At 49.3% G+C, this 25,334-nt stretch overlaps 1 protein-coding gene across 1 annotated transcript in view; it reads left to right on the top strand.

Annotated features, from left to right (window-relative positions):
* LOC101042624 (protein kinase cAMP-dependent X-linked catalytic subunit) overlaps positions 1 to 25,334 on the top strand; it is a 101,250-nt gene that overhangs the window by 40,378 nt on the left and 35,538 nt on the right. Inside the window, exon 3 of the mRNA XM_039475430.2 lies at positions 13,851 to 14,114. Coding sequence (XP_039331364.1) covers positions 13,851 to 14,114 — 264 coding nt within the window. The remainder of the gene's footprint in view (positions 1 to 13,850; positions 14,115 to 25,334) is intronic.

Raw genomic sequence — 25,334 nt, 5'->3', positions numbered from 1 at the left:
GATTGATAGAGATCGATATTGAGATGGATATTGATAGATGACAGATACTGAGGTAGACGATAGCTGTAGATGATAGGTGACTGATAGATCTTGCGATAGACGATTGATTGATAGATGATAGCTATAGACAATAGATGGTTGATAGGCATTGAGATAGATAGGTGACTGACTGATGGATGATGGAATATATGAGTAGAGTTTCTCAGCCTCAGCGGTGCTGACATTCGGGCTGGAGGGTTCTCTGGTGGGCCGTCGTTGCACTGTAGGGTGCTGAGCAGTGTCTCTGGGCTCCCCCTCCAGATGCCTGTAGCACCCCACCCCAGTGTGACAGCCAAAGATGGCTCCAGACACTGTCCAGTGTCTATTGCGGGGAGCAGAGTCAGCTGACCCCCAGGCGTCTTGACCCGCTGTAGCACATGCACAGACAGGATGAGCTTCCTGTGTGTGCGGGTCCCTTTCTCCCTTTTCGGCCCGAGCCCCTGAGCCTGCAGCCCCACTCTTCTCTCGTGATTGGTGGGCTTATGAGCCAAACAGTGGTTCCAGTGCCATATTACTTGTGGCACAGTAGCCGAGCCAGGCTAGCGGGTTTGGTCTGTGATTGCAGGGCATAGCCAGTTTTATTCTGCAGGATGTGGAAGGCAGGCGGTCTCTCCCCTCCGGCACATGCCCGCCGTTCCTGGATGGCTGCTCGCTTCACCATGGAGAGGACTTCATGCTGGAACCTCTTCTTCAGGGAGAGTGGATGCATCTCTTGGAAACACCTTTTTTGAAAGTCTGCAGACCAGAGTGTGGTCGCCATCTTCACTGGTACTTGTTAGGTAGGAGTGAAACCATTCCTTTGTTTTCCTGAGAGTTCAGGGAGAAAGAACACTGTGTTCTCGCCTTTTATTTTTATTTTTTGCCCTGTGTTTGAATTGTAAAAGCAAAAATGTAGAAGTAGCTCTCCTCCCCCACCCACTGCCTGCAAAGGACAGAGGCCACAGAGTGAAGGCAGGTGGCTCCCAGACCTTCTCTTCCTCTGATAATGAGAAACTGCATTTCTAGCGTTTGGGGCAAAGCAGATGCTTCAGAAAGGGAGGCTTATTTTTTATTATCTATATTTTTCTTTTTATTCTTTTTTTTTACCTTCCTTCCCTTTTTCTATGTACGAAAAGGGAGGTCTAACTTCTTGCAATCGAATGCAACTGCAGTGTCTTCTCAATAGAGTTTTCTGTTAGATGCCAAGCGTTCGGGTGCCTGGGCCTAAGGAGACCTGCGTTGGGTGAGAAGAGTCCCAACGACACATGGAAAAGCGGAGTTACCAGCTCTGTAGGGCAGGAGGTGGGGGTGCAGGTGCACTGGACACCTACCGAGAGTTTTGCAGGAGGAGGGTTTATTGGCCGAAAGCGGTAGGTGGTGGGAAATCGTTCTAGACAGGGAATGACACAGAAGCCACGGGCCACTACGGGGACAGGAAGGACATGGGGAAGAACTGAAATCTGGGTTCCACTAGGGGGCGGACACAGGAATGCAGTGAGCTCAGGTGTGCAGGAGGCCGCCAGGGGGGCTGGGCAAGAGGTGGGTCTGGCGGAGCCGTGCGTTTGCGCTGCTGGGCAGTGAGGAAATCCAGGCAGAGAGCGTGCACTCCGATTTGGGAACCTTTGAGGGCAAAGCGTCTGCAGGCAATGGTCTCCGAAGCGATCCCGAGGAAGGGTCCTTGGAGGAAGGAAGCCACAGGGTGGCTGCTGGGTCACCTTGGCTTAAGGCCCGGTTGCATGGCGTAGCGCGATGCTGGAGGAGACAAGATGCTGACGGCTCATTTGCTGCTTCTCGTGACGAGAGCCCAGCTTTATGGCAGCCTCTGGAGGGAGGAGGACCACCTTCTAAGTCAGGCGTCTCCAAATTAGTGAGGCTGATTTGCCTGTTCATAAAAACAAAAACAAAAGCGAAAAAAAAAAAAAAAAAAAAAAAACTCCTTAGAGGAGAAGCCGTCCCCGCAGAATCTGCAAATAAAAGACAGCAGATCAGCTTCCAGGTAGAAAGCGCTGCTTTCTGCTAAGAGAACGGAGCAGCTCAGCTGAGGTCACTGGAGCCGGGGAAGGGGACATGGAAACCTCCCTTGCCTCAGTCATTGTTGACGACATACACTCTTTCTTCATGTTGACTTTACCTCCTGTTCATGGATTCATAGATGGCTCTCTGTGCTGGAATACATTCTTTAAGATTTTCTTTTATTTTGTTAACATGTATCACATAAGATTTTCCTATTTTTGCTTCCCCCCCGCTTTTTTTTTTTTTTTTTTTTTAAAGAAATGAGGTCTTGCCCTGTTGCCCACGCTGCAGTGCACTGGTGCAGTCATGGCTCACTGCAGCCTCAACCTCCTGGGCGCAGGTGATCCTCCTGCCTCAGCCTCCCGAGTAGCTGGGACTACAGGTATGCACTACCACGCCTGGCTAATTTTTAAGTTTTTGGTAGAGACACGGTCTTGCTGTGTTGCATAGCCTGGTCTCCCGACTACCAGGCTCAAGCAGTCCTGTGACCTCAGCCTCCCAAGTAGAGCTGGGACTGCAGGTACGTGCTACCATGCCCAGTTAATTTTGAAATTTTTGGCAAAGATGTGATCTTGCTTTGTTGCCCAGGCTGTTCTCAAACCCCTGACCTCAGGTAATCCTCCCGCCTTGGCCTCTCAAAGTGCTGAGATGACAGACATGAGCCTCCGTGTCCGGCCTCATTTTAACCATTTTAAAAATATACAGGTCACTACTCAGGAGGCTGAAGCAGGAGGATCACTTGAACCCGGGAGGCGGAGGTTGCAGTGAGCTGAGATTGTGCCACTGCCCTCTATCCTGGGCAATGCAACAGAGTAAGACTGTCTCAAAAAAAAAAAAATGATGCACACTTCAGTGGCCCGGAACACATTCATGTTTCTATGTGACCATCACCCCCATCCTTCTCCAGAATTCCTTTTCATCTTCCCCAACTGAAACCATCCTCGTGAAACAGCATCGCCCTATGCCCCTCCCTCCAGCCCCGCCTGGCAACCTCCCTTGTACTCTGTGCGTCTATGAATTTGGTGATTCTAGGAACCTTATATAGGTCGAGTCATCCAGCATTTGTCCTTTTGTGAGGCTCTTCCACTTTCTGAAATGTCCTTCAGATTCCGCCATGCTGCAGAAAGGGATTTCCTTCCTTTCTAAGCCTGAGTCATTTTCCATCGTAGAGAGGACACAGCGTGTGTGTGTGTCCACTCCTTCATCCGTGGACACTGGGGTGCCTTCCACCTCTTGGCTGTAGTGAATAACGCTGCTATGAACACAGTTCGGAAGCATCTGTTCCGGTGCCTGCTTTCAGCTGCTCGAATACGTTGTTTTAATTACAGTAATTTATTTTTTTTTTTTTTGAGATGGAGTCTTGCTCTGTCACCCAGGCTGGAGTGCAGTGGTGTGATCTTGGGTCACTGCAACCTCCCCCTCCTGGGTTCAAGCGATTCTGCCACCTCAGCCTCCTGAGTAGCTGGGACTACAGGCATGCCCCGCTACACCCAGCTCATTTTGTATTTTTAGTAAATAGGGGTTTTCACCTTGTTGACCAGGCGGATCTGGAATTCCTGACTTCAGGTAATCTGCCCACCTGGGCCTCCCAAAGTGCTGGGATTGCAGGCGTGAGCCACCGCACCTAGCCCCTTGAATACATTTTTAGTATTATAATTAGATGCCTTGCCCACGGGTGCAGGGTGCCATGCAGTGTTTTTAGTTATGTATTTTTTTTGAGGCTTGTCTCGGGTTTCCCTTTCTTCCACTCACCGTCCCTCATTGCCAGGTAACTGTATTTCACAGCCTGGTGTGGATCCTTCTGTACTTTTTTTGTGTTAAAACCCCTTCGCACACACACTCACGTGCACACGCACACACAAGCACGCACACGTGCATGTGCACACACATGCACCCACATGTTTACATGCATGCGCACACACGAACATATGCATGCATACACACACGCACCTATGTGCATACACGCACACACACAAGCACACGTGCCCCATGCAGTTTTGGCATCATGCCACTAGAGTATACACGCTTTTTGTCACTTGTTTCCTTGGAGATCCGTCTGGGGTATTTTGAGGAGGAAAAGTTGTATTGTTGATTTTTATGCCTTCAGGACACGTGTGCAGGTTTGGTACATGGACGTGTCGGGTCATGGTGAGCTTTGGGCTTCTGGTGTACCCCTTACCCGAATAGTGAATGTTGCACCCAGTAGGTAATTTCTCGGCCCCCAGCCTCCCCTTTTGGGAGCCCCCAGTGTCTGTTATTTCCATTTTTATGTCCGTGTGGACCCAGTGTTGAGCTCCCATTTTTGAGCGACACTATGCGTGTTTGACTTTTCCGTGTCTCGGTTGTTTTACTTAGGGGAGTGGTTTCCAGTCCTATTCCTATTGTTGCCAAAGACATGATTTTATTTTTTATGGCAGTGTTGATATACTGCGTTTTCTATGGCTTTTATTTGCTAAATGTTCTTTATCCAGACATCTGTTGGAATGGCTATTATTACAAACTCAAAGCCGGGCACGGTGGCCCATGCCTATAATCCCTGTACTTGGAGAGACCCAGGCAGGAGGATTGCTTGAGCCCGGGAGTTTTAGACCAGTCTGTGCAATGTGCCGAGACCCTGTCTCTACAAAAAAACTCAAAGAAATAGCCAGGCATGGTGCTCCATGCCTGTAGTTACAGCTATTCAAGAGGCTGAGGCGGGAGGATGGCTTGAGCTCAGGAGTTAGAGGCTGCAGTGAGCTATGATCGCACCACTGCACTCCAGCCGGCGTAACAGAGTGAGACCCTATCTCAGGGGAAAAGTAACGAAACAACAGATGTTGATGTGAAAGTGGAGGAAAGAGGGCGCGGCCGCGCTGCCGGTGCGTAGGAGGCCTTCGAGCGCGTGCAGCAGGGGTGGAGGCGATCTCACTTTCTCCTGGAGAGCTCAGCTGTGCAAGGCCGAGTTGCAGAGGATGGGAGGGTGGGTGTGACCCTAACAGCAAGGCTTGTGCTTCCCGGTGACATTTCCTTGGACCCCACAGTGGGAAACAGGAGCCCCTCTGCCCGCTCATGCCTCTTGCTCTGAATTGACATTGGCTGCCTGTCTGGTCTCGAGATTCCCAAGCGCTGCTTCCAGCCCCGACTACAGCCTGCCGCGCTAGACGTGTGCACCCACTTCACCACTCTCTGAGCCTTCTGCCCAGCTGCCTCCCACCAAAAATGAGTGCCTGCCCTTCCTCGGCCCCAGCCCTAGCCAGTTCCTCATTTGAACTTCCCCATTTCATAAGTGGCCCTTCCGCTCTCGGGGTTCACCCAGGAACCATTTTCTATTTCCTTTTCTTTAACTCTGTATTCACTCGAATCCTCAGTCCTGCCCTTTTAATTGTCTTTTTTTTTTTTTTTTTTCTTTTTTGAAAGAGATGTGGCCTTGCTCGATCATCCAGGCTGGAGTGGAATCAAGCGGTCCTCCCACCTCAGCCTCCCAAGTAGCTGACACCACAAGTGTGCACCACTATGTCCAGCTAATTCAAAATTTTTTGTCTAGGGACAGGGTCTCACTCTGTTGCTCAGGTTGGTCTCAAACTCCCAATTTGAAGCGATTCTCCTGCCTTGGCCTCCTAAGGAGTTAAGATTACCCCATGCTTTGCCCCTTGCCAAATGTAAAACACATCTCCAGAGCCCATCCACGCCAACACTGTCTTCACAGCAGCCACCAGAGCTCAGCTAGATTCCCGCCACGTCTCTCCATGGGTCTCCCAGCTCTGCAGAGCTCGTCCCTTCCTCCCCTATCAGCCCAAACCTTTCTGACGTGAAAACAGGCTGGGCACAGTGGCTCATGCCTGTAATCTCAGCAGTTTCGGAGGCTGAGGTGGGAGGACTGCTTGAAGCCAGGAGTTTGAGACCAACCGGGGCATCATAGTGCGACCCCTTCTCTAATCGTTTTTTAAAGACAGGGCCTTTCTCTGTTGCGCAGGCTGGAGTGCAGTGGTGCCGTCATAGTTCACTGCAGCCTCATTCTCCTGGGCTCATGTGATCCTCTCTCCTCAGCCTCCCGTGTAGCTAGAACTGCAAGCCTGCAATACCAAGCCTGGCTAATTTTTAAATTTTAGGGGTCCTGCTGTGTTGCCCAGGCTGATCTTGAACTCCTGGGCACAAGTGATTTTCCTACTCAGTCTCTCAAGTAGCTAGTACAGGCCCACCTCATGTTGAATTTTTTTGTAGAGACATGGTCTTGCTTTGTCGCCTAGACTGGTCTTGAGCTCCAGGGCTCAAGTGATCTGCCGCACCAAGTGCCAGAATTACAGATGTGAGCCACGGCACCTGGCCTCCAGCCTTATTTAAGTGCCTCCCCAGTCTTCCTTTGGCCTTCAGCTCTGGGGACAGAGATGCCCCCTGCCTCCCTGTCCCCACCTTCTACCTGCTCTTGCACGACCCCCTCCAGCCATCCTTCCAAGTGACTGCGTAATGTCTGTTCCCCATCAAGCCTGCAAAGCTCACGGCAGTCACAAGATCTGCCCTTCCTGTTATCATCTACCCAGGACATTGCTTGGCACATTAGGTGCCCTTGTCCAGAACACGTGGAAACCAGTAAGAACGTGGCCGGTGAGTTACAGGTTAATGTGTTGATGAATTCATCGATTCCTGAGGCTGGTACGCACGGTGAGGGCTAGATCTTGACCATGCTTCTCAAAGCCACAGTGAGAAACCCTCTTGTCTTTCATTGCCTCTGAACTTTTATAGACTTGCTGCTGGGGCAGAGTCCTGCAGTTAACTGGATACATTGAACCGATGCATTGGCTTCTTATTTTCTAAACTAGATTTGGAATCATCTGTGGTCAGTAGACTCCGTCCTGTCATCCATCCCACAATCCCCGCGCATGATGACTTCAGTTTTGTAAATGTTTTTCTGAGATAGTGAAGTCACTATCTCTTTAAACATTTTGTTACTTATCGCTGGTGATACCCCGCTCTGTACAAATTCTGTCCATGTAAGCAAAGTCTCTTTCTCTCTCTCTCTTTTTTTTTTTTCCCCCTGATAAGGTCTCGCTCTGTCACCCAGGCTGGAGTACAGAGGTTCAGTCAGAGCTCACTGCAGCCTTGAACTCCTGGGCTCAGGCTATCCTCCTGCCTCAGCCTCTCACGTACTTGGGACTACAGGCCTGCGCAACCACACCTGGCTAATCTTTTTGTTTTTTGCAGAGACAGGGTCTCCCTAGGTTGCTCGGGCTGCTCTCAAACTCCTGGTCTCAAGCGATCCTCCTGCCTCAGTCTCGCAAAAGTGCTGTGATTGCAGGTGTAAGCTACCACACTCTCCTGCAAAATCTGACTTAGTGATAAAGATTTGAAGCAAGGATGTGTCAAGAGAACTGTTTTTTTTCTTATAGTATTTACTTAATCTTACGGATTTGGGGAAGGACGAGGGAATCCCAATTTTCTAGATGTTTGTTTTTCTTATAGGAATATGTTTTTGCTTGCTTACCTCTCTTTGTAAACTGTTACTTCGTATAGGTGCTGATGGGTATAGGCAAAAATGATGTGTCCACTTCATACACACTGGTTAGGTGACTTTCTTAAGCCTTGTGGTTTGTGGATGTTGATTTTCCTGAGGCACTTGTGGAACAAATGTATTTTCATACAGCCTTACACATCACAGTAGCTTTCCCTCTCATTCAGTACCTTCTTCTCCCCTCCCTTCCCTCTTCCTCTTCCCACCTCTTCCCCCCTCCACTCCTCCCCTTTTCCCCTCCCCCCGCCTCTCATTTGATACAAAGCCCTAATTGTCTTGCACTGCAGCTCGTCCTAGCTGAAGTTGAGATTGCAGCTTCCCCGGCAAGCCAGGTGACCGAAGTGGAGATTTTTGTGCTGTCAGGGGCTGGCATATTCCAGATACCTGCTTAGTCCTGCAAGTTCTTTCGTTCCTTGCTTCGAGCCTCCCCAAATCCTCGTAATCTCCCACCTCGGTTGATTATCTCTGATGTCCCTGAAGGGTGAGCTGCTGCCGCATTGTGGCAAGGTGAGGCATTGTTCTTAAGAAGATCTGTGCAGATTATTATCCTAGAGGGGGGTAGATGGGAGAAGATACAGGATATATCCAAAGAATGTGTTGCAAACTATTTGATGTGGGGAGGAGGGAAAAAGAGAGAGAGAGAGAGAGAGAGAGAGAGAGAGAGAGTGTGTGTCTGTGTGTGTGTAGGCATGCGTCTTTTCCTTGCATATTTGAGTGTGTGTGTGTGTGTAGGCACGCATCTTTTCCTTGCATACTTGAGTGTGTGTGTGTCTGTGTGTCTATGTGTGTGTGTGTGTGTGTGTGTGTGTGTGTAGGCACGCATCTTTTCCTTGCATACTTGAGTGTGTGTGTGTGTCTGTGTGTCTGTGTGTGTGTGTGTGTGTGTAGGCACGCATCTTTTCCTTGCATATTTGAGTGAGTGTGTGTGTGTGTGTGTGTGTGTGTAGGCACGCATCTTTTCCTTGCATACTTGAGTGTGTGTGTGTCTGTGTGTCTATGTGTGTGTGTGTGTGTGTGTGTGTAGGCATGTGTCTTTTCCTTGCATATTTGAGTGCGTGTGTGTGTCTGTGTGTCTGTGTGTGTGTGTGTGTGTAGGCATGCGTCTTTTCCTTGCATATTTGAGCCATAGGGAAATATAGCTGATGGAGCTGTGTATCTTCTCTTCAGCCAGATTGACAGTTGTAGACAGTGGTCTTGCTATTGCTTTGACCATTTATGGTATTTTCAAGAGCTTAGTGTTAACCCCCGAATCTTCAATACCACACCTCGGCTGGTCAGTCGTAGCTAAATTTTCCTTCCACCTTGTGCCCTGAAGAAGTTTAGAAAGTCAGCAGCTGACACAGAAGTTTACTGTAAAAGTTCACTGGTAAGATAGTATTTGGACCTTGGAAAATATTTCCCCACCAGAACAGTGAAATCATGGTTGTCTTCTAAGCTCATCCACAGAGTACAGTTTGACTGTCATGCATTTGAGAGACCATGCGCGTATCATGAGATATGACTGAGACGAACACTCTTGCCCACCAGTAATGGTGCAAAGCAGAAACGTAGGGCATTTAGCTGCAAGAAAATGGCTATAGATGCAACTGTGAGGTGGAAGGAGGTGGGTATGTGGTAGGTCTTTAGAACACCAACAGGTTGCTCTAGAAAACAACCACTACACAGGTAACAACCAGAATGCCTGTGGTGGCGGGCGCCTGTAATCCAGCTACTCGGGAGGCTGAGGCAGGACAGGTACTTGAACCCGGGAGGCGGAGGTTGCAGTGAGCCAAGATCGCACCACTGCATTCCAGCCTGGGTGACAGAACAAGACGATCTCAAAAACAAAAAAGAAACAAACAAACAAAAACCCACTCCAACCAAACCCTTCTCCCCCCGTGCACTCTCCTGCATCCTTTATGCCTTAAGACCACACGTTTTGAGCTTGCCGAGCTGTCAGAAGTCAGTGGCGAGGTGGGACGCAGATGCGCAGCCTTCAGTCACTGAGAGAAAGAGAAAAAGAAATGTCAGCCTGAGCCTCCTGAGCTCCCTTCAGCCACCAGCACAGGTGGAGAGGGGAAGCGTTCCTACAGCCTGCGCTTGTGGGTCCTTCCTCTCCCAACTCTAGCAGCGCTGCAGAAGCTGCAAATTGAAAACTGCATTAGGTTAAGAGCCTTTTATAGAAATGTTCCATATTTTGCTGATACATATATTAGTATTAGTGATTAGTCAAATAAACGCTTATTTAAAATTCATAGTAGTAGCATGTTATCCTTTTTTTTTTTTCTTTTAGAAATGGGGTCTTGCTCTGTCACCCAGGTTGGAGTGCAGCGGTGTGATCATAGCTCACTGTAGCCTCCAACTCCTGAACCCAAGCAATCCTCCCACCTCAGCCTCCTGAATTGCTGGGATGCCACCATGCCTGGCTGATTCTTTTATTGTAGGGACAGGATCTTGCTATGTTACTCATGCTGCTTTCAAACACCTGGCCTCAAGTGATCCTCCTGCCTTGGCTTCTCGAAGCGCGGGCTTGACAGGCATTGAACTGCCGTGCCCAGCCTACGACTTTTCTTAGCATTAATCTCTGTCATTGCAAGCTGCCTCTCACGTCCTTGCCTTCATTCTGCGTTGTTTTGGTGGAATGGCCCGTGCTAGCAGACAGCACCATCTGGTCGACCTTGAGTGTCCCTTCCTGTCTGCAGGGAAGGTTTCCTGGGCATTGCCTCGTTTTCTTTATACACCGGCACGGTGCAGCTCACTGGAACGAGTTTGCAAGGGAGCATCTGTGATAGCATCATGATCAGATGAGACGTAACGGGCATGGGTCCTGGTCACGGTTAAGGACCTTTATGCTCCTGATTCCGCTGGGTGCCTTCTCCTGGTGACGGCTATGCACTTATGGAAACATGGGCTTGCTGGTGTCTTCTAAGTCCTCTGCAAAAACAGAGCCCAGGTCAGCTACGGTGACTCATGTTTGTAATCCCAGCACTTTGGGAGGATGAGGCGGGAGGATTGCTTGAGCCCTGAAGTTCAAGACCAGACTGGGCAACCCAGTGAGACCCCATCTCTACAAATAATAGTAATAGTAATAAAAAAAAAAATTAGCCAGGCGTGGTGGCGTGCATCCATAGTCTTGGGAGGCTGAGGTGGTAAGATTGCTTGAGCCCAGGAAGTTGAGGCTGCATGAGCTGCGATGGCACCACTGCACTCCGGCCTGGCAGGCAGAATAAGAGCTTGTTTCAAAAACAAACAGGTCGGGCATAGTGGCTAACATCTGTAATCCTAGCACTTTGGGAGGCTGAGATAGGTGGATCACCTGCGGTCGGGAGTTCGAGAACAGCCTGGCCAACATGGTGAAGCCCTGTCTCTACTAAAAATACAAAAATTAGCTGGGCATGGTGGCGCATGCCTGTAGTCCCAGCTACTCGGGAGGCTAAGGCAAAAGAATCGCTTGAACCCCGGAGGTGGAGGTTGCAGTGCGCCGAGATCACACCATTGCATTCCAGCCTGAACAAGAGCAAAACCCCGTCTCAAAACTAAGCAAAGACGCACCCCAAATGAACAAAAAAATCCAAGGCTCTTAGTTCCAAATCTTGCCCTTTCCCCTGACATCTTTAGGTGAAAACACTCTTTCATCATCAGTGTGTATCTCTGCAGACCTTATTTATAACTTGTCCTGGAATGTTGAATGCGCAGACCCACTCCAGTGTCTTGGCGTTCCTTCTTTCCTCCCTACCCCTCCCTCTTCCTCAGTCTCTCATTACTGCGTTTTCTTCTATTAATCAACACCTCTGTAAGGAGAAGCACTCGGGCAAGCTCCCACGAGCAAGTGCTTAGGAATACCTCATTTGGGGCGTTTTGAAAGGGCTGCCTTTTCCCAGCAGGTTTGGGATGCAGCCTGCTAGTTTATTGTTAATTCCCGGGCTTAGTGATAGTTCCAGGTTACCGAATCGGGTGTGATCGCTGATCTGTGTGTTGTAGGTTAGCTAGTTAAGGCTGCCGTAACAGCATAGACTGGGTAAGTTAAACAACGTTGATTTATTTATTTATTTATTTATTTTACAATTCTTGAGGCTACAATTCTGAGAAGAACGTATTGACAGGGCCGGGGCCTCCCGAGGCCTCTGTCCGTGGCCTGTAGATGCTGCCTTCCTGTGTTCTCACGTAGTTGTCCCGCTGTGTGTGTCTGTGCCCTCCTCTCAGAAGGACTCCAGTCCTGTTGGACTAGGGCCCACTCTAGTGACCACATTTGACCTTACTCACCACTTTATATGCCCCGTCTCCAAATGCACTCACATTCTGAGATCCTGAGGGTTTGGACTTCTGCATATGAATATGGGAGGACATAGTTCGTCCCATAGCACTCTGTTCGCTGGTTTATTGCGAGACCATGATATTGACTCTTCATTCATTCCAAGACAATGAGACCTTTATCCATTTCCCAGGCTGCACATACTGTAACATCTGTTGTCTGAATGTGTCCCTTCCAAATTCATGTATTGAGACAGTAACCCCCAAAGCTATGGAATTAAAAGGGGGAGCCTTGGGGGAAGCGATGAGATCGTGAGGGTGAAGCTGGCGAATGAGACTAGTGCCCTCCTCGGTGAAGGGGCTGAGGGAGCTTGATCCCCTGGTCCATGGGACGACACGGCGAGGACCCCCCTTCCCTCAGGAATGCGCCCTCGCCACACACTTCATCAGCACGCACCCTGACCTTGGACTTCAGCCACCGGAAGTGAGAGGAATACGTGTTTCCTGTTTGTCAGGCCCCCTAGTATATGGTATTTTTGTGATAGCAGCCAGAATGGACTAAGACATCTATGTAACATCTATGTAGTTTATATTTTAATATCCATCTATATGCTTATCCTAATACCTGATAATACACCTATCTTAACATGTACACGTGTCTTAGCATCTACCTGTACCGACGGATTACCATCTGGCTATATGCAGACCTCAGCACCTGCCTATACCCACAGAGTAACAGCTACACACCGCATAGCCTAACATCTGTCTGTATGCACAGCTTACCATCTAACGCATACATTAGCATCTGTCTACACCTGTATATCAACATCTACCTATAACCATATCGAAATATCTATCTACACCCACAGAGCAACACTAGTCTACATCTGTCTACACCCATATCCTAACATCTCTCTGTACCGCTATGAGAATGTCTGTCTACATTCATATTCTAACAGCCATCTTTACGTGTATATTAACATCTGTCTACACCCATATCCTAACATCCATCTACCCCCATATATTAACACCTGTCTACACCCTTCTACACCCATATCCTAACATCCATCTACACCCGTATATTAACACCTGTCTACACCCATCTACACCCATATCCTAACATCCATCTACACCCATATATTAACACTTGTCTACACCCGTCTACACCCATATCCTAGCATCCATCTACACCCATATATTAACACCTGTCTACACCCTTCTACACCCATATCCTAACATCCATCTACACCCATATATTAACACCTGTCTACACCCTTCTACACCCATATCCTAACATCCATCTACACCCATATATTAACACTTGTCTACACCCGTCTACACCCATATCCTAACATCCATCTACACCCGTATATTAACACCTGTCTACACTCATCTACACCCATATCCTAACATCCATCTATACCCATATATTAACACTTGTCTACACCCGTCTACACCCATATCCTAACATCCATCTACACCCATACATTAACATCTGTCTACACTCATATCCCAACCATCTACACCCATATATTAACATCTGTCCACACCTGTCTACACCCATATCCTAACATCTCTCTGTACCTGCATATTAACATCTGCCTACACTATATTCTAACATTTGTCTATATCCGTGTTGTAATATCCATCTACACCCATATCCTAACATCTTTCTATAACTACATATGAACATCTTTCTACACATATATGCTAACATATCTGTATTCATATTCAATACCATGTTGTAACGCTGTTTACACCTGTGTATCAGCCCCCATCTCTACCCACGTCCTGACATCTGTCTCTAAGCACATTGTAACATCTAGGTGTGCGTGCATTGTGACACCTGCGTATACCTGTATGTTACCATCTGCCTTTACCCGTGTGCCGCTATGTGTGTGCTCCATGTCCTGACATGTGTCGGGAGCTATTACTCTGTCTGTACACACATGTTGGTGTGTAGGTGTACCTGTATCCCAACATGTACCTCACAGCGTTCCCCCTGCCCCGCCCTGGCGGGGCCCTGAGCGTGTGCTGACCCCCAGGCAGTGTGGTGCGCGCTGCCCCGGCCTGGCGGGGCCCTGAGCGTGTGCCGTCCCCACAGGTTCTGGACGTGGCATGACGAGCGCTTCCTCTACATGCTCATGGAGTACGTGCCGGGCGGCGAGCTCTTCAGCTACCTGCGCAACCGGGGCCGCTTCTCCAGCAGCGCGGGGCTCTTCTACTCAGCGGAGATCATCTGTGCCATCGAGTACCTGCACTCCAAGGAGATCGTCTACAGGGATTTGAAGCCGGAGAATATCCTGCTGGACAGGGATGGCCACATCAAGCTCACGGACTTCGGCTTCGCCAAGAAGCTGGTAGACAGGTAGGAGGAACGCGGACTGCGGGGGGATCTGCGCCGCTTGGCAAGGACAGAGGTCATGGGACTGGCGGCAGGGCAGGCAGGGAAAGCTCGGGAACCAGAGTTTCACTCCCACGTGTGGGGACACCGGCGAGCAGGGCTGAGAGAGCCGGGTGTCACCCACCCCTGTCTCTAGGTGGGCTGTGATTGCTGGCAAGGCGCCGGTGAATACCAGGTCACTCTCCCTCACCCCCACTGTGGAGGAAACCGGAACGACACACTTCCGTTGCTGATCCGAAATGATGAGGAAATAAATGATATGCAAGTTTGAGTTGCCCCGAGTATGAAATAGGTCTGCACTGATTAGCATGCACTATCTCTGAAAATGAAAGGCCGGGTGCCGTCGCTCAGCACTTTGGGACGCTGAGGTGGGACAATCACTTCAGCCCAGGAGTTTGAGACCAGTCTGGACAACATAGTGAGACCCCCGCCTCTACAGAAAAAATAAATAAATAAAAGGGTTTGGCATGGTGGTACATCCCTGTACTCCCACCTACTTGTAAGGATGAGGTTGGAGGATCATTTGAGCCCAGGAAGTCGAGGCTGCAGTGAGCCGTGATCACATCACTGCACTCCAGCCTGAGTGAAAGAGCAAGATCCTGTCTCCAAAAAAAAAAAAAAAAAAAACCAAATTGAATATTTCACACATAACTGCTCATACACAGGCATTTACTTTTTTCTGGTATCTATATTTCTATTATGTATATATATATTTCCATTTTATATGTATATTAAATAGAAATATATCTAATACTATATTATTTTATATAACAAGATAAAGTATATTTTATATACATATGATATGCTATTATATATGTATAGAATACATTATACTATGTATTATACAGTATCATATAGGCATGCTATATATTATTATACTATTATACATATAAGGTTTAAGGGGACACATTTCGGCCTTGAACAATTATATATAGATATGTTTCCATACATGCGTATACTCCACTGAGGAGAAAACAGTTATCCTTCTGTTTTGTTTGTTTGTTTGCTTTTTTGGACGAACTCTTGCTCTTGTCACCCAGGCTGGAATGCAGTGGTGTGATCTCGGCTCACTACAACCTCCACCTCCCGGGTTCAAGTGATTCTCCATCGTCAGCCTCCCAGTAGCTGGGATTATAGGCACCCGCCACCATGCCTGGCTGATTTTTGTATTTTTAGTGGAGATGGGGTTTCACCATGTTGGCCAGGCTGGTCTCAAACTCCTGACCTCAGGTGATCCATCCACCTCAGCCTCCCAAAGTGCTGGGATGACGGGCGTGAGCCACCGTGCCTGGCCCCAGTGTGTCGTCTTGTATCTTTGACCCCCTCCCACCCTTTCCGCCAAGTCCTTGCAGTCTCTTGTATCATTCTTATGCCTCAGCGTCCTCATAGCTTAGCTCCCAGTGGATCTTTAACTGACATTCATAAAATCGACATTCATAAAAAGCAAATTCACACGCCCAAGCTCCTGAAAAATACTCAGAAAGATTTTTGGTAACTACACTGTCAGTTTTTCTATTAGATTACATCAATTAAGGTAGAATTAGATAGTGACATCAGTTCCTCTGTAGACAGGCTACATTTCAGACACCCAGGATCGCACATGGCTAGCGGCTTCTGTCTTGGTCAGGCAAGCCTAGAAAAGCATCTTCTGTTTTCGTATTCTTTGATGTGGTGGGGTTGGGTAAGGTGATAATTACACTAATTATACTCCTCACATTGTAGAACCGTCTGCATTTTTGAGAAACTTGATATGGGGACAGTCTCACACTAAATGACTCTCTTCTCTGGTGGCTTTTAGAAAAGGGCTTTCCTAGGAAAATCTTATGATGCATTTAAATTTCATCTGATTTTCCCCTGGAGAATTTCTTGTGTTACATTTCCAAAAATAAGGCACATGAAAATTAGGTGCATTTTACATGGAATAGGAAAGGCGCAGGAGTTTTTAAATAGTGGTTTCTAGCATCCGTGCTGCCCCCTCTTGGCAGCACACGGTATATTAGTACATTCTTTGTAAGTCATTTTATTTGCAAGTCTAATTCAAACAAAACAGAGATAAAATATTTTATATATTTATTTGTTTATAAGTTTGACAAACCATATTGGTGTCCAGTGAATTCATGATGCCTATTTAAGATTAAATGAGCCGGGCGCGGTGGCTCAAGCCTGTCATCCCAGCACTTTGGGAGGCCGAGGCGGGTGGATCACGGGGTCCAGAGATCGAGACCATCCTGGTCAACATGGTGAAACCCCGTCTCTACTAAAAATACAAAAAATTAGCTGGGCGTGGTGGCGCATGCCTGTAATCCCAGCTACTCAGGAGGCTGAGGCAGGAGAATTGCCTGAACCCAGGAGGCGGAGGTTGCGGTGAGCCGAGATCGCGCCATTGCACTCCAGCCTGGGTGACAAGAGCGAAACTCCGTCTCAAAAAAAAAAAAAAAAAAAAAGATTAAATGGATGAAAATGGTTTCGTGTATAACATGTAGCAATTATTTTATTTCATGAACTTGTGAAAATCCTAGGAAATGCCTCATTACCATCTTGATATATTGCTTTTACAGAGAACTGCATCTCACCCTGTATGGGTAGTGCAGCTTCTGAAAACTGTTTTTTGTGCTGCTTTTTTCTCCTTTTCTTTTGACCTTATGAGCCTCTCTTCTAGCCTGGCCCCAGGGAAGTTGTATTCATGGGGGCAGAGACATGGCCCTGCCTCTGGTTCAGGATTCAAACAATACCTATGCTTTTTGAATAAAACTTCAAGGAAATTCACTGTACTGTGGACCACTACCGAATAGATGGACCTAAACAGGGAGGCTTCATCTTGAATAGCTTTTTTTTTTTTTTTTTTGGAGTACAGTGGTGGGATCTTGGCTCACTGCAACCTCGGCCCCCTGGGATCAAGTGATCCTCCGATTTCAGCCTTCCGAGTAACTAGGATTACAGGCATTCACCACCACACCTGGCTGATTTTTGTATTTTTAGTAGAGATCTGGTTTCCCCATGTTACCCAGGCTGGTCTTAAACAGCTGGCCTCAAGAGATCCACCTGCCTCGACTTTCCAAAGCGTTGAGATTACAGGTGTGAGCCACCGCGCCTGGCCTTGAGTAACATTTTCGAATGTATCCCAGAAAGAAGTGTGTTTCTCATTTTTCTCATAAGCATGGGGTAAAAACATACTTAAGCATGTTGTAATTAAGTATTCCAGCCTGCTGTGTGTCTGTGAATAAAGCTGTGTGTCTGCTAATGAAGTTCCAGCAGCGGATGGAGGGGAGGGTTGAACACTGAGGTTGATACTTACTGCCACCAAACCACACAATTAAAAATGCTCAAATGGAAAATGCTATGATTGTGTGTTTTACTACAATAGCAAATTATACATATAAAATCGTAATTATGTATATAATTACAAATAACTATATAATTGTAATATTTCATTATACATAAATATATTAAATTTATATATTTAAATATATTTATCTCTTTAATACATTAAATATTTTAATATGTTCACATATAAATTTAATATATAAGGATATCAATGTAATGTTATTTACTAATGTAATGTATGTATATATTAATATATAATCATTAATATATTAATATAACATATTAGGATTATGATAAATATAACAATTTTTAATTAAACATAATTTAAAAATAAGTCATATTTAATACAATTAAATATATAATAAACTGAAATAATTTTAAACTTAATATTACATATTTATATAATAAACGTAACTTCCAAATTATGTATGCTCCTAAATTATGATATAAACATATATTTAGAAAGTTATATGTAGCTATAATTATACATTATTATCCATAGTTTTATATATATAATATTTAAATTTATATATTAGTATGTGTTACCCATTTACTGTTTAGATTGTAAATTCAAACTTAAATGTATATATTTATAAATACCTAATTGTTTTCTGTATATTTGGTAATACCAGAAAAATGTTTCTAGTTACTTCAGACCTTTTCCCTCAGCTTCGTACTTTGAGTATTTCACAGAAGCCCAGGAGGACCTGAGGTGTCAAGTCTTAAAGACTGTTTGTAGGTGGCATCATTACTTTCCCTTGCGCCCTGTTTAATTTTGCTGGATTTCATACGGGAGGTGGTTATTCCTGTGCCGAGGTTGGTCAGTTGTGTCTAGGAGCCATTGTCACCGAGGAAACCCCTTGCTGGGCTTGGGCTGGCCATCAGAAGCTGTCCCGTGCTCGCAGACATGCACCTTCTCCTTTGACAGGCCTGAAATTCTCAACTGTTTGCTCCCATCCGACAGTTCTAGGAACTGTGATTGTGTCCCCCGAAAAAACAATGACAAAAAACTTCCCTTTTTATGAAAAACCCCACACCTTGCTTCTTGATTGTAGCCCAAGATCCCATAAGGAAAGGCAATGTAGGATTTTCACCATGAGTACAAAGCTAACATCTATTCCTGCATTACCAAACCTACACGCAACACTGTCTCATACTTTTCTGATAAAAAGGAAAAAAACTGCGTTTGTTTCTGTACTTGTGTAAAACCTCTTTCATCAGCTGTCCTTCCTGCTGAGCCCCACCGTGCCCCTGTTAGCTGAGTGACATGCTCACCACGTCATAAACACAGCCATGAGAAGAGACAGAAAGTGATGCTGCTAGGAAGGACCGAAGAGGGACTTGACTCATACCCAACTTGGAGATGTCATCCAGTTCTCTCTCTCTCTCTTTTTTTTTTTTTTTTTTTTTTTTTTGAGACAGAGTCTCACTTTGTTACCCAGGCTGGAATGCAGTGGCACAATCTCTGCTCACTGCAACCTTCACCACATGGGTTCAAGCGATTCTCCTGCCTCAGCCTCCCGAGTAGCTGGGATTATAGGCACCTGCCACTGTGCCCTGCTAATTTTTGTATTTTTAGTAGAGACAGGGTTTCACCATCTTGGCCAGGCTGGTCTTGAACTCCTGATTTCGTGATCTTTCCGCCTTGGCCTCCCAAAGTGCTGGGATTGCAGGCGTGAGCTACGTGCCCACCTCTGTTTCTCTTTTTATTGTGGTAAACTACACTTAAAATGTACCTATTTACATTTTTTATTTTTTGGAACGGAGCCTTGCTGTCAGCCAGGCTAGAGTGCAGTGGTGTGATCATAGCTCACTGCAGCTTTCCACTCCTGGGCTTAAGCAATCCTTCTGCCTCAGCCTCCTGAGTACCTGGGACTAGAGGTATGAGCCACCATGCCTGGCTAATTTTTAAATATTTTTGTACAGACAGGGACTTGCTATGTTGCCCGGGCCACCTGCCTTGGCCTCCCAAAGCGTTGAGATGATGGGCATGAGCCGCCGTAGCCAGCCTGTTGGAGCCATTCTAACGTGCATAGTTGGGGGGCATTTACTACATTGACCATGTCTGTGGCCATCACCTGTCTCTAGTTCAGAACACTTCATCATCCCCAAAGAGACCCTGCACCTGTTAAGCAATTATTCCCTGTCCTGAGCCAGAATGATCTCATCTGAACTTGACGGCGGCCGCAGAGACCCTGTTTGCACATAAGGTCCCATTCACAAATACCGGGTTTACGACTTTGGTGGGCGCACAGTTCAGCCCAGTGCAGGTGTGGTGGAAGGCGGGGCATTAGGAACACAGGAGTCATTGGATATCTCTACTTCAGAGAATCCTCCTCTTGGCTCTGTTTCTCCTGCGTTAACATGGCCTCCTCCCTCCCCTCCCCCCGGCCATAGTGAAACGAGAGCCGTGAGAAAACAGAGAGCAGCAGGTGTGACCTTCCTTCTACCCCAAAGCCAGGTGAGCACAAGGAGACAGGAACAGGAAGTGGATCACTCCCTGCCGGACCAGTGGTCTCGGCATAACACTCAGGCTGTGTCATCTCCTGTTCACGGCACTCTACGTCTCTCTGCAGCGGCTTGTGTGTCGCTTTGTCCATCCAGCTAGGCACTGGGGCTTTTTGCAGGAGTGACCAACAGGACAGATGTCTTCCTGAGGCAAATTAGAACCCGGAAATGTATACAACCTTAGGTATGTGTGCTTACCCTAACACAAAGCCAAAAAGAGCCTCGTCTTTCAAAGGGTAAGCGGAGAAGCTGCAGCTAAGGCCTATAGGATGACCTGTGGCCGCCGCTGCTTGGGCTTCGTATCAGCTAAGATCGAGGCTTTTAGCTACTTTCAGGCCACTTTGGATGGGCTAGCAAGGTGGAAATACAAAACTAGCAGGCCAGTAACTCGATCGTCTTGCAGAATGACAGAAGCGTCCTGCATCGACACAGCCAGCATGTACTTGGAGTTGATTCTGCTGGGCGAGGCAGTGGGGAGGAAGTTTCTAAAATAGTGTGCATTGTACTTTCCATTTGCAGACTTCAGTCTAATGAGTGAGAAGCACTTAATAGGACCGCAAGGTGATCCTTGTTCCATACTTAGCTCTAACTTCAGAGACCTGCAGAGTCACTCCCTTCCACATTCTTCGTGGGAATAGAACGCATTTTCTCCCCTTGTCGTCTTCCCTGTTTTCCTGACTGTATCTGCTAGAGCCTGCAGTTTTTTTTTTTGTTGTTTTTGGTTTGTTTTTTTTTTTTGAGACAGTGTCTTGCTCAGTTGCCTAGGCTGCGATGCAGTGGCACTATCATGCTCCCAGCAGCCTTGATCTCCTGGGCTCAAGTGATCCTCCCATCTTAGTCTCCTGACTAGCTGTCACTACAGGCATACTTGAGCACACTTGACTTTTTTCTTTTTTTTGGTAAAGAAGTGGTCTGGCTATGTTGCCCAAGCTGGTCTGAAACTCCTAGCCTCAAGCAATCCTCCTGCCTCAACCTCCCAAAGTACTGGGATTACAGGTGTGAACCACCATGCCTGACCTTGTGGTACTTTTATTTTATGGATGGACGACAGAATTTGAAATGTGGATGGCAACCAGTTTGTTGTTATCCCACGGCTTTACATATTAATGTGGAAAAGTCTGTCACACGGAAAGAGGTGTGGGTATGGGGGTGTGGTAAGGAAGGGAAGGAAAGATAACAGTAACAGCATTTTGGATGGGTTCCTGCAAGCAGGAAGCTGAGCTGAAGCCAAAATGTAGGCCCACAACACTGCAAACAGGGCAGACTCAGGCAAGGTGTGCTGGGTATAAAACAGACTTTATGCATGTGATACGTTGTGCAAAGCACTTGAGAGTGGATAAACATGTACATTACCAGAATCTATGTAACTCGTTTTTTGTTCTCTTTACATCCAACTTACAGTTTTTTTCTTTCATTGATTTGAGTGGTAGGAGAGAAGGGTCTTTTGCAAAGCATCTAGATTTTTTCTCTTCCAAGGGTATTGCTTCTTTCTTCCTGTCTACAGACAGGCTCCATACACCAGGACAGCACTTGGCAGGAAGGGTGGATGTGGTTTGGAGGTGTGCTACCGCTCTGAATTGCTGAAAGCCTGAAGTGACATTCTACCCAGCAGCAGACCGCCAATGGAGTATCGCCCAGACCTGGCCCCGCTCTAGGGTCACTGATACTCCTCAGCTCCTTTCCAAGCCTATGAGTCTCCAACTTCTGCTGCAGTCCTTGTTATCTTGCCTTGACTTTGTTTAGCAGATACTTCTGTATGCAGGTTCAGCTCTCACCATGTGCAGAGTGCAATTAGCAAGAGCGAGGTCTGGTATAAAGAATAAACGATTGTTTATTTCAAAGGTTTCTTAGGGGAAGAAGTACAGGCTTCCTGCTGGAGGCTGCCACTTTGCTTTTGGAGCAGAAAGCAGGTACTTTTAAAGGAAAATGCCAGACAGGGCAGGAAGTGTATTTCCGTCTTTCCACTGGTTTCCAGGGGTCAAGATATGTTTTTTTTGCAGGGGGTGGTAAAGAGCCAGAGAACATATGTAAGCTTTGCAGACCATCTAGTCTCAGTTACAAGTATAGACTCTGCTCTTGCACATTTTATTTTATTTTTTTGAGAGCGTCTCCCACCGTCACCCAGGCTGGAGTGCAGTGGCACATTCTTAGCTCACTGTAACCTTCGCCTCCTGGGTTCAAGCAATTCTCTTGCCTCAGCCTCCAGAGTAGCTGGGACTATAGGCACGCATCACCACACCTGGCTAATTTTGTATTTTTAGTAGAGATGGGATTTCACCATGTTGGCCAGGCTAGTCTTGAGCTCCTGGTCTCAAGTGATCTGCCCGCCTTGGCTTCCCAAAGTCCTGGGATGAGTAGCGTGAGCCACCGCGCGTGGCCTAAATGAGTTCTTGAATTATTCTTTTCAGTGCCATTTTTTTTTCCTTTTTGAGGTATAAAGAATTTTCTTTTTGTTTAAAAACTTCTATTTTAGGTTCAGGGGTACCTTTGGAGGTTTGTTACATGGGCAAACTGCATGCCACTTGGTGAACCGATTTTGCCACCCAGATAGTAAGCATCATACGTGACAGGTAGATTTCCCATCCTCATTCTACTCCCCACTTCCTCCTTTCAGTCCCCGGTGTCTGTTGTCCCCTTCCCGTCCCCGTCCCCCCTCCACCTTCTAGTGCCCGGTGTCTGTGGTTCCCCTTCCCTGTGTCTGCCCCCTCTAACTTCATGCATCTGGGTGCCTATGGATCCCCCCTCTGTGTCCACCCCCTCCACCTTCCGGCGCCGTCTCTGGTTCCCCTTCTTTCTGTGTCCATCCCCTTCCACCTCCCGCACCGGGTGTCTGTGGTTTCTGTGGTTCCCCTGCTCTCTGTATTTGCCTCCCTGCACCCTCCGGCGCCTCGTGTCTGTGGTTCCCCCTCCCTGCGTCCGCCCCCTCTAACTTCATGCGTCAGGTGCCTATGGATCCGCCCTCTGTGTCCGCCCCCTCCACCCTCCGGCACCCGGTGTCTATGGTTCCCCCCTCTCTGTATCCGCCCCCCTCCACCCTCCGGGACTCGGTGTTTGTGGTTCCCCGCCTTCTCTATCCGCCACCTTCCGGCGCCCAGTGTTTGTGGTTCCCCCCTCTCTATCCACCCCCACTCCAGCCTCCGGCGCCTGCTGTCTGTGGTTTCCCCTCTCTCTGTGTCCGCCCCCCCCCTCCACCCTCCAGCGCCCAGTGTCTGGGGTTCCCCCTCTCTGTGTCCTCCCCCTTCCACCCTCCGGCGCCCCGTGTCTGTGGTTCCCCCCCATATCCGCCCCCCCTCCACCCTCCGGCGTCTGGTGCCTGTGGTTCCCCCTCTCCGTGTCTGCCCCCTCACCTTCCGGCGCCCGGTGTCTCGTTCCTTCTCTTCCGGTGTCCGCCCCCCTTCACTCTCCAGCGTCGGGTGTCTGTGGATCCCCCTCTCTATATCCGTCCCCCTCCACCCACCGGCCCGGCGTCTGTGGTTCCTCCTCTCTCTGTGTCAGTCCCCCTCCACCCTCCGGCGCGCGGTGTCTGTGGTTCTCCCTCTATCCGCCCCCCAACTCCACCCTCCGGAGCTCGGTGTCTCTGGTTCCCCCTCTCTCTGTGTCTGCGCCCCTTCACCCTCCGGCGCCCGGTGTTTGTGGTTCTCCCTCTGTGTGTGTCCGCCCCCCGACCTTCCGGCGCCCGGTGTCTGTGGTTCTCCCTCTCTCTGTGTCCGCCCCCCGACCTTCCGGCGCCCGGTGTCTGTGGTTCTCCCTCTCTCTGTGTCCGCCCCCCGACCTTCCGGCGCCCGGTGTCTGTGGTTCTCCCTCTCTGTGTGTCCGCCCCCCGACCTTCCGGCGCCCGGTGTCTGTGGTTCTCCCTCTCTGTGTGTCCGCCCCCCGACCTTCCGGTGCCCGGTGTCTGTGGTTCCCCCCACCCCCGGGTCCGCACCCTCCGGGGCACGGTGTCTGTGGTTCTCTCTGTGTCCGCCCCCCGACCTTCCGGTGCCCGGTGTCTGTGGTTTCCCCCCCTCTCTGTGTCCGCCCCCTCCGCCCTCCGGCGTCTGTGGTTCCCCCCTCTATCAGCCCCCTTTAACCCTCTGGCGCCCCGTGTCTGTGGTTCCCCTCTGTGTCCGCCCCCCTCCACCCTCCGGCGCGGTGTCTGTGATTCTCCCTCTATCCGCCCCCACTCCACCCTCCGGAGCCTGGTGTCTGTGGTTCCCCCTCTCTCCTCCACCCTCCGGGCCCGGTGTCTGCCCCCTTCCACCCTCGGGCACCTGTGGCTGTGGTTCCCTCTCTCTCCCTGTCCGGCGCCTGGTGTCTGTGGTTCCCCTCTGTGTCGGCCCCCTTCCACCCTCCGGCGCGCGGTGTCTGTGGTTCTCCTCACTCTGTCCGCCCCTCCCCACCTTCCAGTGCACGGTGTCTGTGGTTCCCCCTCTGTCCGCCCCCTTTCACCCTCTGGCGCCCCGTGTCTGTGGTTCCCCCCCTCTCTGTGTCCACCCCCCTCCACCCTCCGGAGCGCGGTGTCTGTGGTTCTTCCTCTATCCGCCCCTACTCCCACCCTCCGGCGCCTGGTGTCTGTGGTTCCCCCTCCACCCTCCACCCTCCGGCCAGGTGTCCGCCCCCTTCCACCCTCCGGCACCTGTGTCTGTGGTTCCCTCTCTGTGTCCGGCGCCCGGTGTCCACACCCTCCACCTTCCGGGGCCCGGTGTCTGTGGTTCCCTCTCTGGGTCCGCCCCCCTCTACCCTCCGGGGCCCGGTGTCTGTGGTTCTCCCTCTGTGTCCGCCCCCCAACTTCCGGTGCTGGTGTCTGTGGTTCCCCCTCTCTCCACCCCCCTCCACCCTCCGGCGCCCGGTGTCTGTGGTTTCCCCTCTCTCCGTGTCCGCCCCCCCTCCACCCTCCAGGGCCCGGTGTCTGTGGTTCCCCTTCTCTCCGTGTCCGCACCCTCCACCCTCCGGGGCCCGCTGTCTGTGGTTCCCTCTCTGTATCCGCCCCCCGACCTTCCGGTGCCTGATGTCTGTGGTTCCCGCTCTGTGTCCGCCCCCCCGACCCTCCGGGGCGGGCTGTCTGTGGTTCCTCCTCTCTGTATCCGCCCCCCCGACCTTCCGGTGCCCGGTGTCTGTGGTTCCCCCTCTCTCCACCTCTCTCCAACCTCCGGCGCCCGGTGTCTGTGGTTCCCCCTCTCTCTGTGTCCGCACCCTCCACCATCCGGGGCCCGCTGTCTGTGGTTCCCCCCTCCTCTGTTTCCGCCCCCCCGACCCTCCCGGGCCCACTGTCTGTGGTTCCCCGTCTCTCTATCCGCCACCCGACCTTCCGGTGCCCGGTGTCTGTGGTTCCCCCTCTCTCTGTGTCCGTGTCCGCACCCTCCACCCTCGGGG

Source organism: Saimiri boliviensis, chromosome X, assembly GCF_048565385.1.
Source record: "Saimiri boliviensis isolate mSaiBol1 chromosome X, mSaiBol1.pri, whole genome shotgun sequence".
In the NCBI taxonomy this organism is placed as follows: Eukaryota; Metazoa; Chordata; class Mammalia; order Primates; family Cebidae; genus Saimiri; species Saimiri boliviensis.
The sequence above is the reverse complement of the archived record's forward strand: the minus strand, read 5'-3'. Positions and strand labels throughout refer to the sequence as shown.